This window comes from Ochotona curzoniae, unplaced genomic scaffold, assembly GCF_017591425.1.
Source record: "Ochotona curzoniae isolate NIBS_2020 unplaced genomic scaffold, NIBS_Ocur_1.0 contig_1071, whole genome shotgun sequence".
Classification (NCBI taxonomy): Eukaryota; Metazoa; Chordata; class Mammalia; order Lagomorpha; family Ochotonidae; genus Ochotona; species Ochotona curzoniae.
Genome location: NW_024464939.1, coordinates 7,076,368 through 7,091,044, shown reverse-complemented (window position 1 = coordinate 7,091,044; position 14,677 = coordinate 7,076,368). Strand labels below are relative to the sequence as shown.

At 40.7% G+C, this 14,677-nt stretch overlaps 1 protein-coding gene across 1 annotated transcript; it reads right to left on the bottom strand.

The window, feature by feature from the left end:
* Window positions 1–382: 382 nt before the first annotated feature.
* On the bottom strand, window positions 383–13,753 carry SLC7A13 (solute carrier family 7 member 13). Its single transcript, XM_040995331.1, has 4 exons — window positions 13,069–13,753; window positions 9,764–9,895; window positions 3,485–3,846; window positions 383–637 (listed from the first exon to the last, which is right to left on the bottom strand). Exons 1-4 carry the CDS (start codon window positions 13,751–13,753, stop codon window positions 383–385), a joined length of 1,434 nt encoding a protein of 477 aa, XP_040851265.1.
* Between the last annotated feature and the right edge of the window lie 924 nt (window positions 13,754–14,677).

The window sequence follows — 14,677 nt, the reverse complement described above, 5'->3', positions numbered from 1 at the left end:
GACACAGATTTTCCATCCACTGGTTCACTCCCCAAGCGGCAGCAATGGTCAGAGCCGAGCCAATTCAAAATCAGGAGCCACGAGCTTCTTCTAGGTGTGCAATATGGGTGCAGAGTCCCAAGGCTTTGGACCATCCTCCACTGCTTTTCCAGGCCACAAGCAGAGCTGGATGGGAAGTGGTACAACCAGGACACGAACCGGCACCCATATGGGATCCTGGCGCTTGTAAAATGAGGATTAGCCAGTTGAGCTAGTCTCCTGGGCACTTTAGCATATGTGCTTGCAGTGAGAAAAACAAAGCTTCCATAGGAATTTTATCATTGCTACTCCATCATGTGCTTAATCTTTATTGGGAATTTGGTAGGTTTGATACAGGTATTTTTTAAGTGGCTGCTTCTGACATCTGTTCGTCAGATCTATCAGGGTAGCAAACATTAAATAATAACTGTAAATAGCAAGTCATCTTCTCAAACCAAACCGATCGTAATTTAAAGTGTATGAAAGGTATATAAAACAGAAGTCCACTGAAAACAAAGAGAAGCACATAGACATAATGCATTTTTGGAGACTTAGCCAACGGTATAAGAACCAAGCACAGGCTGACAGCCATTGTTACCAATATAAATGGTGAAAATACCTAGAAAGAGAAACATTTGAAGAAAGTTAAAAACTCATGTAATACCGATAAATTCATATAAGCAAAATTTAAGATACAAACTAATGATACAAAAAAGACTGAACTAGATCCGCAGTTAGATAAGCTTTTGGCCTATAAACAGGTTAAACCCTGAGTAAGAGGAAGGGCTGGAAACACTCATTGCTAGATGTTGACTGGTGAAAATGAGCATTCAAAACTCAAGTGCTTGTGGGTGCAATTCCTTGTGAATATTTGCTAACAAAATAAGCATCTGCTCAGAGTCATTTCAAGGGGCCAGCGGAGGTCCCCACATTGTCCTTGAAAATATTTCAGGACAGCATAAAATTCCTTATGAAAGCACAAGGCTCTCTTTAGACCATTTGTTACTTGGGTAAATATGGATAAGCAAATAGTATGACTTTGTAAGCTCAGCCTACTAAGAAAGAAAACAAACTAAGACAAACACTTTGGCCAGAACAATTCCTATTTTCATTTGATTTTTGGAACTGTTTTTGCCAACAACCTTAAAGGCCAATCGCTGCTACCTGTGCCAGAGTTAGGATTTCAAGGGTTTTATAGTTACCATCACCCAATATGGTGAGAAAATGCTGTAGGTAGACATTTTTGAGATGTGTTTAAGAGAGCTTTTTTTTTTTTTTAAGAAATGACAATTGTGGATTGTAAGTTTGTTTAAAATATCCATTTATTTTCACATTAGCTGAAAAGCAGAGACAGAGACACAGAAATTTCCCTGCTATTGTTCCATTCTCCTGATGCCCAGCCTGTGCGGGGCCTGGCCAAAGCCCAGAGAGACAGGAGCGCCACTCAGACCTCCCACGTGAGTAACAGGGATCGACTACTTGCGTCACCATCCGTCACCTTCTAGAATGCATTAGCAAGAAGTTGGATGGAAAGCAGCAGAGTAGGAACTCCCTGAAGGCATTCCTTCCAGAGGACACAGTGTCCCAAATAGCATCCCCAAAACTGAGCCAAATGCTCACTCCAGATAGGATTTTACCCTAAAGATACCTAGTCACAATTTTTGAAATCTTTCATTTAAGAGAGTAATTTATTTAAGCTTAATCCATTAAGAATATGCCTTTAATTAGGAAATACCCTTGAGAAAAATAACCTGTCACCTTATTTTGTACCTGTTAAACAATAATTGAGATAAGACAGAGAGCACTCCTGAGGGTATCTTAGACAGAATTCCAATCCTTTGCACTTCAAGTCGCCCTTCCTTTCAATCTTATGGAACTTTTTGCCAAACAATAATCTAAATAATCATTATCACCATCAGTGTCAGACTCTGCATGCCTTAGCCTGTTTTAATATATCCAATATCTCTAAAAGATATTGTTGATTCTCATTTTATATATTAAAAACTAAGAAGCCAAGTCTTATTGGTTTGAGTACTTGGAGTACCCTAGCAAGGTGCTTAAAATCTAGTACTAGTTAAAGTAACTAGTACTCAAATGCACAATAGTTAAGGGATGACCGGATGGAAGGCAAAAAAGGGAAGATGAAAGTTGTGTCAATTGAAGTTGGTCCCAGCATTATTGCTTTTATTTTTGTGCTGTCAAAAACTGCAGCGACCGCCTGGATGTGAAACTTGGCTCACTCCTCGCTGCATTCGCATGAGTCAGTGACTTGTCTCTCCTAAACTTGTTTCCTCATCTGCAAAACAAAGGTCACAGTAGTCTCTGCCTTTTGAGAAGATTAAAGTTGATCACCCAAGCATAGCTTGGACCATGCGACTTTGCCAACCAAGACTATTTTTTAATTCTGATCATCAGAGCATCACTGCCATCCAATAATAGCTGCCAAGTTTTTGTTTATTTTACTTTATGTAATTAGAGGACCTTCTCCTCTCCTGTGACTCTTTTGTCCTCATATAGAATGGAGGCAAGTTTTAAAATAGCAAAGATTAGGTCCCAGCATGGTAGCCTGGCGGCTAAAAGTCCTCGCCTTGCACGTACCGGAATCTCATACGGGCACCGGTTCTAATCCCGGCAGCCCCACTGCCCATCCAGCTCCCTGATTGTGGCCTGAGAAGCCAGTCAAGGATGCCCCAAAACCATGGGATCCTGCACCTGCATGGGAGACCTGGAAAAGGTTCCTGGTTCCTGGCTTCAGATTGGCTCAGCTCCAGTCGTTGAGGTCCCTTGGGGAGTGAATCAATGGGCAGATCTTCCTCTCTGTCTCTCCTCCTCTCTGTGTATCTGACTTTCCAATAAATAAAAAAAATATAAATAAATCTTTATAAAGCAAAGATTAAAAGCAGGAATTTGCTGATGATCAAGAGAAGTTTATGTTTCAGGATAGTAGATGCCATCTGTTGTGACCTCTTCATGCCTGTTCTTACTCCTGTTTGCAAAGTCTGACCCTGCTCATGGAACACACTGGTATGAGTAAGTGGCTAAATAAAGTATACAAAGAAATCTCTAGTCAGAAACTGACCACAATGATTTGTCGACCGCTCAGACAGCCATACTCTATCCAGTGAGCCTTTGGTGGTATGCTATGGGTTCTGGTTCACCTGATTGCCTAAAGAGGCTAGAACCTGCATGAAGACAAATCTAAGTCTCATTTCTGTTCATCTGCTGGCAAGATCCTTAAAGTATTGTGCTTCTCAATAACTAGTAACCAAGTGCACAGTTTTGTATTGAGTAAAACATACACAATGAGAGTAAAAATAAAATTTAAACCAGATCATTGCTATGCAGTTCACAAATTGTGGAGTGATGAACCATCTACTCATAGATATTTTAAATATACTTTTCAAACACAGTTATACCGAGTATCTTTTATTTCACATTTTAAAAAAAGAAGAAAGATCAGTCTTACCTTATAAGGTCTAGGCAGATCGGGCTCCTGGTATCTGAGCTTCAGTATCCCTATCATTGCTAACACAGACCAAAACGAAATCATAAAATAAAGATAGTTTATCAAATCAATGAGGCTTGTTAAGACAATCGCAAAGGATGCCATTGTGACAGTGAGAAGCACAGATAAAAGTGGAGATGAGTGAATATTGAGCATATAAAACAATAAAGGCAGTTGACCCTCTTCACTGGCAATGTATGTTACCCTCGATGCTTCAAATATATTAAGCAGAAGGTTGCTGAACAATGAGGCAGAAATGGCAAAGGGAATAACCCATGTTAATGAAGGAAAAACTCGATCAGTCCATGTGATAGCCACAGCATCTGCAAAAAAAAAAAAAAAAAAACAAAGAAGAAAACCCAGAAGAAATGTGTTCATAAAGAGAAAACAATAATAACACTTTGATTTTATTTCAAAGTCACAGCAGAACATTTTTAAGAAATCTAATTTCCATTCTGTTTCCTTACATGTGCATGATTCCATCTGAACTCCCATCAACTGTGTGCTATGTGGTTACCAGCTTATGTGTCTCCCCGCCCCCCCAAAAAAACAGGTATTTCTTGGGGGGGGGGGGCAAGGGTCATTCTTTTCTTTGCCATAAAGCCAACACTTCACTCAGTCACATAAAGTGAATTTTTAGGAAATGCTTGGGAAAATAATTAATTTTGTTAGCACACCACTGCTGACACAAGACCTGCTTGTGTCATGATGTAATTGGAAATACCTAAAAAATCAACCATCTAGTAGCAAATGATCTGCAGATAAAACTGTTGATGATGTTTGGGATTTGTCTAAATTCTAGATTGGGGTTCTCAGCCACAGGTGATGTTGCCCCTCCTGGGCCAACTTCCAGATGCTTACTTCAGCTACCACAACTGGGAAGGGAAGGAATTGCACTGGTATGTGGCAAGTAGAGATCAAGATTGCTGCTAATCATACTGAAATACACGGGGTAGCACTCTACAACAAAGAATTGTATGGTATACATCAATAACACAAAAATTGAGACACTTTTTTATGGATTAATCTTCAGAAAACATTCTGATTTTACTCAAAAAGAATTTTTGAACGCTAATGCAATATAGATCAGTAGACACTATGGGAAAAAAACAATCCTTGTTCATGAGAATCCTCCAGAGTTCAGATCATGCTATGCGACACATCATTCCTTCATTAAAGAAAAACAAGTTCTCAGTTTTTCAACAGAGTGAGACTGCAGGGCTTAGGATCACTGGGACTTTGTGCCAAGTTTGGTTTCTAGGGGAAACTCAAGACATAATGAATTGGCTCAAAACAAATAGTAAGATGTTTTAAACATGACAAAATGAACATGCCATCAAGGATTCTTATTCTTAAACATTTTTTTTTATCTTTTTAATCCACTTAAATAGCCGCAAGAGCCATTGTACTTTAGTGCAATTGGGCTACACTCAGTCTTATTTAAAAATAATTCCTGGGGCTGGCATTGGGGTGTAACCAGCAAAGCTGCTGCCCATAGAACTGGCATGCCATACAGCTCTGGTTTGTGTCCCAGATGCTCCACTTCAGACCAAGCTGCCTGTTAATGATATGGGAAAAGAGAAAGCTGGCCCACGGGGGAGAACTGGAAAAAGCTCCTGGCTCCTGGCTTCAGCCTGGCTCAGCCCCAACCAATGAACTAATGTAGGGAAAATCGTTTTCTATCTCTCTCCCCACACTCTTTCCAAGTATAATTTTTAATAAATAAATATTTTTTTAAAAAATTTCTTGACTTATTTATGATTCATCTCAATTAAGATATTTTTTGGTTGTTTCTCCTAACTATACCTACCTCTACACAGCACCCATTTTCCCACATGTTTAAGATTTTTTTTCCAGAAAGACATAGGAAACATGTCAACTTCCCAATGTTCATTTTAAAACATGATTGGATGTAACCAAAGGAACCTATAGCAACACAAGTCACTCACTACTGGCTGACAAAAATTTACATCTTTCTGCAAGTTCTAGCCCAAAAAGGATTTTTTTCCCCTTCTGCTTCTCTGAACACATGCTTTTTAAATTATGACATACAAAGATGCTTCAAAAAGATTGTAGAAAATGAAAATGAAATTTGTATATTTTGGTGTTCAAATGGTTAAAGAGCCATGGAAAATGTTTTATAATATATGCTTCTATAAATTTTTTAAAGACTCTTTACATATGCTTTGCTGAGCTAAGTTGTAGCCCCCACCAGCATGAATTGGAATTGGGGATAGGCTGAGCCAAGCAGGCTACAGCATCCACTGACAAATGCTGAGGCAAGGCAGGCCACACCAGATGAGGCCGCAGCGCCTAACCAGCACACGTGGGACCCAGGGGTAGGAGGCGAACCTGGTAGAAGGGCTACATGGGGATCACCTACTGGACCACCATTCGCACTGTTGAGTGTGAGAGCTGGGATGGGACAGATCAGGCTGGGCTGGGATACAGCACCTGTTGGCCTGCATGTGAGCTGGATCAGGAACAAGTCAGACTGGGCAGACTGTATCTACTGGTTCATGTGTAAGTCAGAGTGGGTATGGTTTGGTTTGGTTTTGCCGCAGCATCACCTGGGCAAATGCTGGCATAAGAACCAAATCCTGTCAAGTTCAACTGCAGAACCACCTGGACAGTGCAAGGTCCGGGAGTAGGAATGAGTCTGTCAGGGAAATACTGGGCACTTCTCTGATGGGCTGTAACTTCCACTAGTGAGCATGGAAACCAGGACCAGAGCAGGCATGGCTAGACAGAGAGTAGCACCTGCCACCACCAGTATGGACTGAATAGTGGGGCTGGTTGGGTGGAACTAGGCTTCAATGTCCATTGACATGTAAGAGAGCTGAATGAGATGTGGAACAGACTGGACCAGTCTGCTGTACATACTGGTAAGCATGGGAATCAGGGCAGGAGGTGAGGGACTGGTGGGGGTTATTGCAGGATACTCCAACTAGACTGCAGCTCCCACTGGTTTGTGTGAGGACTGAGTGTGTGTGGATAGGATCGGGCTGGACTGCAACATCTATTAGTTTGTGTAAAAGACAGGGCTGGAGGCAGAACCGACACAGCAATTGCAACTCACGGTGTAAGTGTAGGCCAATGTGGGCAACGAACTGTGCCAGATCCTGTATTCACATCCACACACAAGAATCAGGTCAGGGATCACCTCAGATGAGGTTTCTTTGGGAATCCCCCCAAACTGAATTGCTGGACAAAGAAGTCCAACCACTGAGAAAATCGCAGGTTGCATGTTCTGACTGTGGAGTGCAAATATCAGAGCTGGTCCTCCTCAGTGGCTTAGACAGAGCAGTGGACAGAATATCCAGGTGCATATGGAGGATATGGCAATAACCCTGGAACCTGCAGAGAACACTTGGTACCATAACAGAGGATAGAGCACAGAACAAATTGATCAACTGCCAGCAAAGTGTTGACAGTAAAAATCTTGGCAGAGACTCTAAGATGGACTGTGTCAACCAAAGGATTCTGGAGAGATTACATCATCATTGAATGGTAAGATCAGCAGCAATACAGAACTATTGAACTATCAAGACCGCTTTAGCAGGACCTTCAGAGCATGTCTCACATCGGAGATCCTGGGATGACGTCAGGTGGCTGCCCTGCATTCCAAGGTACAGAGATTTTTGAGAGGCTGAGTGTGGCTTCTCCCCTTATTGCTTCCCTTCCCCCCAGATACAGGAAGGAAAAAACAAACAAAAAAAGAGAGAGAGAAAATGTGAAAACAATGGTCTCACCCACCTTCCTGCAGCCCCTGTCTCTTTTTACCCTAGTTAACTATGTAAAAATCATCAAAAAATAAAAAATAATTTTAAAAAAGTAAACCAAATAGGGCCCAGCGCGATGGCCTAGTGACTAAAGTCCTTGCCTTGAACATACCGGGATCTCATATGGGCGCCGGTTCTAATCCTAGTGGCCCCGCTTCCCATCCAGCTCCCTGATTGTGGCCTGGGAAAACAGTCAATGATGGCCCAAAGCCTTGGGACCCTGCACCTCCATGAGAGACACGGAAGACCTCCTGGCTCCTGGCTTCAGATCGGCACAGCACCGACCATTGTGCTCACTTGGGGAGTGAATCAATGGACGGATCTTCCTCTCTGTATCTGCTCTCTGTGTATCTGACTTTCCAATCAAAATAAATAAATCTTTAAAAGGAATTAAACCAGATGGCATTAAAGAACATAAAGGAGACAATAATCCCCTCCCCCACCCCATCCTTTCTCATTCATGTAAGCCAAAGATAACTATCATTAACACCTGATGGGTTCTCTTTCAGAATTTCGACGAGTGTATTAGCACCCATGAGGGCTGCACCTGTGTACACGCATGTGTCTGTGTGTACTCTTACACTTGGCTTCCTTTTTCACTTTGCAGAATATCTTGATCATATGACAACGTTATGTATCTTTCCATTTTTGTTAGCAAGTTCTCAACATTCTACTATGCTTGTTCATAATCTACCCAGTCCATCTTGATAGAGTAACAAGTGATTTTCAGGATTTAAAAAATTATCTTATTTAAGTTTATTTGAGAGGCAGAGAGAGAATAATCCCAAGCTTGGTTTTCCCAACCCAAATGCATGTGACAGCTGGGGCTGGGCCATGCTGGAGGCAGCAGCCAGAAACCACTTCGGTGTCCAACTCAAGGGGCAAGAATCCAATAGCTTCAGCCTTCACTGTTGCTGCCAGATCCACATTAGGAAGAAGCCAAAATCAAGGCAAAAACCAGGAACTGGACCCAGACACCCTGAAGGAGGAAGCAGGTATCTTAACCACTAAACATCTGCTCTCATTTGCACATTTTTGCTAATATAAAATGTACTTCAATGAAAGCACTCTTAATCCTTAACGATTGTACAGTTCTCCTCAGAGGAAGTGTCTAGAGTAAGTTTTTTGAGTGTAAAGGTGCATACGTTTTTAACGAAGAACAACATTAGAAAAGTACCTCCCCAAGTGATTGCCACAATTTATTAGTAATTACTTCTACAAATTCTTTCCTTCTTTTTTAAGATTTCATTTTATTTATTATCAACACAGAGAGACAGAGATGAAATACAGAGAGTGAGACCCTCTGTTAGGCTGAGTCCCTCCCCACATGACTGCCACCACCTGGTCTGAAGCAAGTGAAAGCCATGAGCCCATGATTCAGTCCAGCTCTCTGACATAAGGCGACAAGACCTAAGTAACTGACCATAATTTTCCATCTTCCAGGCATGGCAGCAGGAAAGTGGAATGGGAAGCAGAGGTTTCATTCCAACACAAACACTTTGATATGACATGTCAACATGCCAGATGGCAGCTTAACATCATGTCCAACACCTGTCCCAGTTGTTCTATTCTTTGTCTCACAGTTTAGATTCTGAGACAGGAATTTTACAGATTTCCAATATATTCAGGTCTGCTTGCTGTCAAAAATGTTAGGTTTATTTGTGGAAAAATTCTATACCATTTTATACATAGTAATAGTGTTAACTATATGTCAATTAATGATAAACATTTACTCTATCAACTTCTAAAACCCTACCTTTCAAGCTTATCCTTTGTATCGCAATACTAAAATCAAGTGGTTTGAAAGTTTTACTAGTATGAATTATTTATTTCTCTTTGAAACATGTATCTTTATTGGAAGCAAAAATCTATAGAGAAAAGGAGAGACAGAGAAAAAGATCTTCTAGCCACTGGTTCACTCCCCGACTGGTCTCAGTGCCTGGAGCTGAGTCAATCCGAAGCCAGGAGCCAGAGGCCTCTTCCCAATATCCCACATGGATATAGGTTCCCAAGACATTGGGCCATTCTCTTCTACTTTCTTAAGACAAAAGCAGGGAGCTGGATGGGAAGCTAGGATACAAACCAACGTTCATATGGGATCCCGGTGCTTGAAGGGGAGGATCAGCCAATCCAGCAATTGTGCTGGGCCCCAGTGGTATAAATTCTGATTGCGTAGTTATTATGGTGAAAAGAGATTCTGAAAGGAACACAAATATTTTGAATCTACCCCAAACGTCAGCATTCTATATACTTTTTTCATATTCCTGGAAAAAGTTATAACCTTATTTGAATATGAAATCTTCCTAAGCCCATTTATTCTCTCTGGTTCTCTGTTATTCAGAAAATCACACATTGTTTCTGTATATAGAATAATGAACACCAAACAGCAGTCCTGGCTGACACAATCATATTTAGCAGGACTAACGTTATTTATTGCCTTAGTCACTTGTGCACAAACCTGAAGACAGAATCTCCCTTGGTGTCAGAACAGTCAGGAAGGAGATGTTGGCCAGTAAATACACCACGGTCACTAGGGGGACTGCTGTAAGCACACATTTGGGAATTGTCTTTCTAGGTTTCTTCAGTTCCCCTACAATACATAAAAGAACAAAAAGTTATTTCTTAAATTTTGTTTGTAAGACTGCTTTCATGCATTGTATGTTGGGCTGGGTTCTTCTCATCCCCCAGCTACACACACCGGGGGCACCGCATCATATCTGCCCATTTCTGAGTCAGGTGCTACAAGGAGAAGAAAGAAGAAAATTCATGTTTCCCATAGATGGCAAAATTTCTTAAGAAGAACACAAAAATGAAAGGTAGCATATGAGCTCCCATGGAGTCCACACATCCTCAGGAATCAAAAAGTAGGATCGGCTCTGGGACCCAGTTAGCTAAGCCGTTCTCCAAAGCCATGGCATTTCGGATGCCGTGCCAGTATCCCAAATCAAAGTGCTAGTTCAAGTCCCACCTGTCCCACTTCCAGTTTAGCTTTCTGCTAATGCACCTGGGAAGACAATGAAAGTGGTGGCAACTGCTGTGGTCCCTGCCAGCATAGCAGAGGCATGGCGCTCCTGTTTCCTAATTCCTGACTCCTGGCTTTAGTCTGGCCCAGACCCAGCTGTGCAGGCATCTGGGAAGTAAACCACAGATCTCTGCTCCTTCTCACTATGTACTTGATTTACAGAGAGAAGGCAGAGATTAGAATTAGTTTAAATAAAAGGATATAATAACCAGACGAGTAGTGAATATCCTTTGGCCTTCAAGTCTCAAAATAAGTGTTCTTAAATCACATATTATCATCAGCTTACAAATAGTAACTTCATATGCATAAGTGTTATTTATGTCTTAATTTTACTTAAAATTTTCTTAGCATGTTAACAACCCAAACACCTACCGAAATTCCTCTGTTTTTTTGTGTGTTCTGTCAGCTGTATGCAAAGCACTTTATGTCAGTTTATAGGTTAATGCATTTACAAATCTATTGTCAGCAGAAAATAATCATCCAACAATGAAATACTCTGGCAATGGAATATGATTCAATTGGCTAAAATAGAAGTCAGATATATCTGATCTTCTGAAAAATGAGTTTTGTTCAGCATGCTAGTCCCTGAAATTGCAGTGACCCATTTAGTTGCAAACTGGGTGGGACACGTCACAGCCTTCTCTTCCCCAGACCTGTTTTTAACAATGCAAACTGCCTTTCCTCTCCTGCCCAAGCCCTCAAATTACCTCTTCCTTAACAAGTGAAGGTCTTGTAATCAACCCTCACACTGCTCATCTTAAGGAGCATCTAACCATCGTAATGACTCGTTCTTTTGGATCATGTGGAAATTTTCCCTTGCAATTCTCTAAGCCTAATCTGGTTTTGCTACTGGGTCTTCTTTCTCCACCCACTTCCTGCAAGTCGGCGCTACCCAATTACATGTCTCCATTCCTATGTTATTTTGTTCTTCATCTCTCTGTATACCTGTCTCAGCAATCATGTCCATTACATAGCCCATCAGATAGAAACCACTTTGCAGTCTCCAAAGATTGCATGCCCTGCAGCTTCTCTTACATTTTTTTATTTCTTCAGTGTGTGTGTGTGTGTGTGTGTGTGTGTGTGTTGAATCAGTGCAAATTGTCTCCATTTTCAATCAATGACAGTGAAAAGTGACATTTCCTTCTATTCACGGTAATTTTAATTTCTTTTTCTGGTTTCTTCTTAAATACTATATGCCATTATTTATTTATAGATCACAGGATCTTAGTGACTTGTTTAAAACCATGATTTCCATTTCAAAAAGAGAAGAAATAAGCCAGGAAGACATCTCCCACAGCAGGTAAACGACAGAGCTCCTACAGGAATATAGATACTACCTCTTCTACTCGACTTCAAACTTTCATAAGGTAAAAATGCACCTTACTCATCTTGCACTAGTTTACTAGTCAGTGTTTAAAAGTATCACTGCTGATGGAACAGCTTAATGAATGACCAACTCGTAAGTTTTTACAAAGGGGTTTCAGAGTGAGAGGAGGAGTTGAATTCCGAAGAATAAAAAAAAAATGTGTTTCAAGCATCTGCTTGCTATGCAAATGTCAAAGGAAAGAACTGGTAAAGAAGTTACAGTTGAGGGCAAAACATTGACACAAAGGAAAGTGAGCAGTTCTGAGGAGACAGACAGGAAAAGATGTACAACTTCAAGGAAGACGTTGGCTTTGAGAATGAAGGGGGAAATCATGTCCTTGCATGGCTATTAGCTCCAGGGAATATCTGGAATTCTCTTCCCTTTACAAATACTTACGACCCCAGTGCAAGTGCTATGCAGAAATCAGCTGTGACATACTGAGCAAATCAGGGTGGTATGGTTCTGCTTGGGCATGCAGCTCAGCAGCCAGCAGTCAGCTGCTCATTGTGGAAGAAGACCCGTGTGGCCATTGGGAAAGTCCCTGTTTCAGGTGCTCGCTCGTGGAGTGAGTCTGCCGTGGGAGAAGAGCAAGCCTCTTTGGGGCTCAGGTAACCATGGCTACAGATGGCATTTCAAATGTTTATCTTCGCATTTTCGCTAGAGTACCATTTAGATGCATCCAAAATGTTGCTGGAAGACGACTACTCTTAAATATGCATGTATGAAACTTATTTTCATCAGTAATGTGAAAGATTCACAAGGGTCAATTGGATCTAAAATTTATTATTATAAATTTATAATAATTTATATAAATTTATATGAAATAATTTATTATAAATTTATAACTTATTGTTGTTATACATGAAACTTTACATTCATCAGTGAAGGAAAAACTATAACAAAATATACAAAAAAACTACTAAAAAATGCCAAAAAATATACAATTAAACCAGAAAATAACAACATAAAAAAAATAAGAGCCTAAGTGTATGGCATCCATTCACAAGACAAACCAATGTAAGACTGCATTATATTCCTGGATTAATAATAGGTTCTTGGGAATAGAATATTTTCACAACTCCACCATTCATGCACGAACAGAAGAGTTACTAGAGTAAAGCAGAGGTCCCACGTTTGTGAGTCCAACAAACAAAGCCAAAACGCAAAAGTTTTCAATAATCGAGTGCTTTAGGATAAAAGAGAGAAGAAGTAAGAGCAGATGAAGAAAGCCAGGATGGCATGACTAATGCTGAAAGTCACCAGGAAGAAACAACATTGAGTGTTCAAGTTAAAGCTCCAACTTAAACAACTTAATGCTTACAACAAAAGTTGTGCACTTCATATTGTATGCAATAAATCAAAACTCCTTAATTACCTGCTACATATGTAAGGCAGTCCCCTCCCGAATATGCAAAGTATCCTTGGAAGATAGCTTCGGTCAGCTGGGAAGCATCTGGAAACTCAGCATCAAAAGCATTCTGAAGCCATCCTACATTTTCCCTTTTCCCTCTCAGCAGCAGCAGCACTCCACCCAGGGAAATGAGGCCAAGGATGGCCATTTTGAGCACCGTGCTAACTGTCTGCAGCCAAGACACTTCTTTCACACCGCGACAGTTCAGAATCCCCGCAGTCCACAGCATGGCCAGTGCTAGACATGTCTTTGGTAGTTTGGGGGCAGGGCAACTGAGATAAAAAGGCTGGATGCTGTACTCGGCGAAGAGCAGGGCTTGGCCAGCGACCACCCCCGACCCCACAAACACTTCTGTCCAGAGTTTCAGGAAAGCGATCAAGGAGCCGAAGCATCTCTTGAGAAAATAGTAATGAGCCCCACTGCACGGGAAGGTTACGCCTATCTCCGCATAGCAGAGACTGCTCACCATGGACAATACGGCACAGACACCCCAAATACACAAGGAGAGCCCCACATTCATGCGCGAGTACTCTAGGACCCCTTTGGGGGCCACAAAAATTCCTGCACCAATCATATTAATTATCAAAAAATTTGTGCCCCAGTAATACCCAAATACTCTCTTAAGCTGTATTTTCTTCTCTTGATCCATTATATATTAGTATCCTATATAAATTATAATTTCTGAATTTTTCTGCCTATATTGCTGAAAAGAATGTTTGCAGATTCTCTGAAATAAAACAATGTTGTCCTTTTTGTCCAGCTTTCATTTAATATAGCCTGTTTTCAATAAGTTACTAGATATATGGGACTCATCCAAGTCAAAATAAAGTTGAACAAGATTATTCAGAATGATTTAGTTTGACTTGTCTTTTAATTATTACCAAAATAATATATTCAGATAGAACAAGGAAGCCACAAAGAAGACAAGGATTGCAGTCCAAAGTGTCTCAAAAAAAAAAAGAAAGAAAGAAAGAAAGAAAGAAAGAAAGAAAGAAAGAAAGAAAGAAAGAAAGAAAGAAAGAAAGAAAGAAAGAAAGAAAAAGAAGTATCTCCAGAGAATTGTTCTTAGCTCCAAGACATATAGGAGTCTTTATTATCTTTTTGTTATATATATTTATTTTCATTTTATTGGAAACACAGAGAGATCTCTTCCAACCACTCCCCAGCTGACTGAAATAATCAGGTCTTGGCCAGGTGAAGCCATGAAGCTTCCCACCTGGATCACAGGAACCCACATACTTGTGCCACCACCTTTTGTCTCCCAGGATGAACATTCCATTACCAGGGATCAGGAGTTAGTGGTGAAGCCAGGACTAAAACGCACACTCTAATACGGATTACAACCATCCCAATCAGTCTTAACCATGGTACAAAATGCTTGTACCTCACAACCTTTCAATTCCATCTTTCCACAAACTTTTGAATTTCCTTAGTATACGGTGAGTCACATATCTTAAACACTAGAAAAGTCCCATTTACAAGGCATTGCAGCTATCTGATTGCTCTGGGGAAAAGCTTGTATCTTTAAAGTATTTGTCTAAATTTTACAATCAACTGCAATTATTTAACAGCA